The sequence below is a fragment of the Lathyrus oleraceus genome, chromosome 6, assembly GCF_024323335.1.
Source record: "Lathyrus oleraceus cultivar Zhongwan6 chromosome 6, CAAS_Psat_ZW6_1.0, whole genome shotgun sequence".
Taxonomy (NCBI): domain Eukaryota; kingdom Viridiplantae; phylum Streptophyta; class Magnoliopsida; order Fabales; family Fabaceae; genus Lathyrus; species Lathyrus oleraceus.
In genome coordinates, this window is record NC_066584.1 from 70934448 (window position 1) to 70937407 (window position 2960).

General features: G+C 34.0%; 1 protein-coding gene across 1 annotated transcript; it reads right to left on the minus strand.

Annotated features, from left to right (window-relative positions):
* Window positions 1–500: 500 nt before the first annotated feature.
* LOC127092430 (LOB domain-containing protein 16) lies at window positions 501–1856 on the minus strand. The gene is made up of 2 exons (XM_051031300.1): window positions 1385–1856; window positions 501–1304 (listed from the first exon to the last, which is right to left on the minus strand). Exons 1-2 carry the CDS (start codon window positions 1691–1693, stop codon window positions 990–992), a joined length of 624 nt encoding a protein of 207 aa, XP_050887257.1. The 5' UTR covers window positions 1694–1856; the 3' UTR covers window positions 501–989.
* Window positions 1857–2960: the final 1104 nt, after the last annotated feature.

The following is a 2960-nucleotide window of genomic DNA, read 5'->3' on the forward strand; positions in this document are numbered from 1 at the left end:
TTATACACAGTCTCTTGATGTATTCTTTAAACAATCTCTTAATCTTTAGGCAAAGTATAAATCAAAAACAAAATTTTACAATTGTTATTTCTATATCATAATTATAATTCTTTATAAGTAATTACTAATTTTAAACCTTACATTGGATGAGTTCCAAAAGTTAGAGTCATTAATTATTCACACCTAAAATCTATGGATACATTGGTCAACATACAAAAGATATTAAGAATAAATTTAACTGAATAATCCTAAATTAAATTTAATAGAATAGTACGAAATTAATTACATGTTTTGAATAAATCAAAATAAATTTATCTTAAAAGATCTAAATTAAAAAAATTTAATTATTCATAATAAAATTATTCATAGTAAATTTTTTTAAAGAAAATAAAATTACTCATAGTCAAAAAATTTAGAGAAAAGTAGATGAATTTGAAGATAGAAATCAATCTTCCCCGAGAAAAGCCTTCAAACATTGTTCTAAAAACTCTTACTGCCTCAAACTCTCAAAAATCTAACAATCTCTTCGAAAATTTTGAAAGTTGATATTTAAAGAAATCTAAACCGTGTCAAAAATCGCACAACGTTTTAAATGAATCACCTGACTATTACAAAAACGTATCATATTCGCACAACAATGAAAATGAATCACTAAAAATTTCATAAAATCGCACATCAATCTATTTGTCCTAATCACTAGGCTATTTTTCCCCGTAACTTCCTTAAATCTTTAGCAACCCAATTTTTTTTCTCTTCTTTTGATAGCTTTGATCTAAGTCTAACATATTGCCAAATTTCAGTCTTAAATAACATAATTCTTCACTGATTACTACTAAAAATATGCGAAACTGATGATAAAACTACATGATGACGAATTGTAGGCAATGTGCATTCCTCGACATATATATCCAACGATGTAAATCCTTCAAGAAAGAAAATTAAAGACAGTTAAGATTTAAGACAAACTTTAATTATAGCTTAGACTAATTTTAGTTCCCTGCCATTCTTAGAGCCAGTTCTTGAAGCTCAGTCAAATCATTCTTTTTCTTAGAATAAGCTTGCAACGAGAAAGTGAAACCTTCTCTGTATCTTTGTATGTCTTGCATGCTGATTCCATCACTGATGCTGCAGCTGCTGTAATCAATTGACTCAAGCGAACTCTTAGGAGATTTAGGGTTCATGTTTGTGAGTATTTGTGGTCTAGCAACATTTCCTGACCACTGATTCTCTATGTTCTTTGACTCCTCCAGGTTTTCACTCAGCTGTGCCTTCACTTGCATCAGTTGTGCTTGCAAGCTTGCTACCTGTTGTTGTGTTAAACTGTTAGGTTTGAAAGATCAGTAGTATAACTGTTGTGTTAAACTGTTAGGTTTTGAAAGTGTACCTGTTGCTGCAAAGCAAAAATATGGGAGACGCAGCCATAAACAGGATCTATAATACGAGCTTGAGCTTCATAACCAATTGTGACAACAGCATCATAACGATCTTGAGGAGGTATATGCAATAGCATCTTGGAAACGTTGCTAGCACCAAATATTTTATGAATGGCTGCAAATCTAGCAGGTCCTTGTTCACAGCAAAAATAAGGTGCAAATATGCATTCAGATGTACATTTTCTGCGGAGAAACTTGCATGCCCCACATGGAGATCCTGAAGAGCTGGTGCTAGAGCCAAAGCCATTTGAGGAAGCCATGAATTTAGTTTAATTTCTAGCTATACTCTAGAGGGAGAAAGAGAAAGCGTGTGTTTTAGAAAAGGTGAAACCAAAGCGTGTTAATAGTTTTGTGTTCGTGTGTATATTGTGTGTGAAACTAGAAAGTGGTGCGAAAATTGGAAAGAGATTGAGATGGAAGGGATGTTGGACATTGGAATTATAAGGGACAGAAAGAGAGTTAAGTGTCTTATAAGAAATGTGAATAGGAGACATGGTAGGCACATGTGTATGGTTCTAAGGGGACATTTGTTAATGGGACTGGTTTTTCAATTGGCAAAGGGAGAAATACGTGTATGGTTACAACCTAATAAAACAAAAATGTTTCATCAACACTGATTTTTTTTAATATATACACGTTGCTAAGTTTTGTTAATTTTTATTATAGATCATTTTGGAAGAAATTATTAAATTATAAATTGTTTTATAATAGCAGTTGTTAATTGCCGTATGCAAACTCTAAAACGAAAGGTGTGCGGCAATTCTCAAGATCTAAAACAAAAGGTCCCGAGACAAGAATGAAGGAAGCAAACTAGAAAAACAGAGGCTCCTTTGTTTTCATTTAAAGTAGATAACTTCGTCCTCTGATGTATTATCCACTGTCTAGATCAATCGAACAGTTGTCCACATAACTTAATGCATCCCTTGTGGGTGATTTTAACCACTCTCAATATATAAAGAGAAAAATGTGTCATTCTTAAGTGTTCAAACTCATTCACACTCTCACATCACTTTGATTCTCTCAGTGACTTAAGAGTTGGAGTGCTAACATTACAAGTTCATCCAGACGTTGTTGTACCGGATGTCCATTGCACCTATTCACGATCCATCTCATTGTTTTTCAATTTGTTCCAGATTGAAACAACAGCGGCGTATATGGGGATCGATTCCTGATTCCTAAGAATTTCCACAAAAATCATTGTCTCTTTCTTAGAGATCCAGATCTTAGATTCTAATAGTTGTAACGTCAACCTACTTTGTTGAAGCTCGATAACACATAAGACTATGGCAACATCAAGAAACACTCGACTTGCAAAAGTTGTTGTGGTTGCTGCTACTACCAGAGCTCAACCACTTCCTCCAGAAGTTGAAGATCAAGTCCTCGTGACATCTCCATCTTATCCAATGCCACAAGATTTGGATCTTTCGAGAGTCCTCTAAGGAGCATTCCAAGGCGAGTCATTAAGTCGTCCTTCCTTTCTACCCCTAACACCTAGACAAGTGGCACTTCTCGACCTTCAACTGTTGT

Bases quoted from the DNA above. Each gene is read 5' to 3' on its own strand.
- LOC127092430 (XM_051031300.1), bottom strand. From the start codon at position 1,693: ATGGCTTCCTCAAATGGCTTTGGCTCTAGCACCAGCTCTTCAGGATCT. The intron at 1,305-1,384 runs GTACACTTTCAA...ACACAACAACAG, and splicing joins TTTTTGCTTTGCAGCAACAG to GTAGCAAGCTTGCAAGCACA.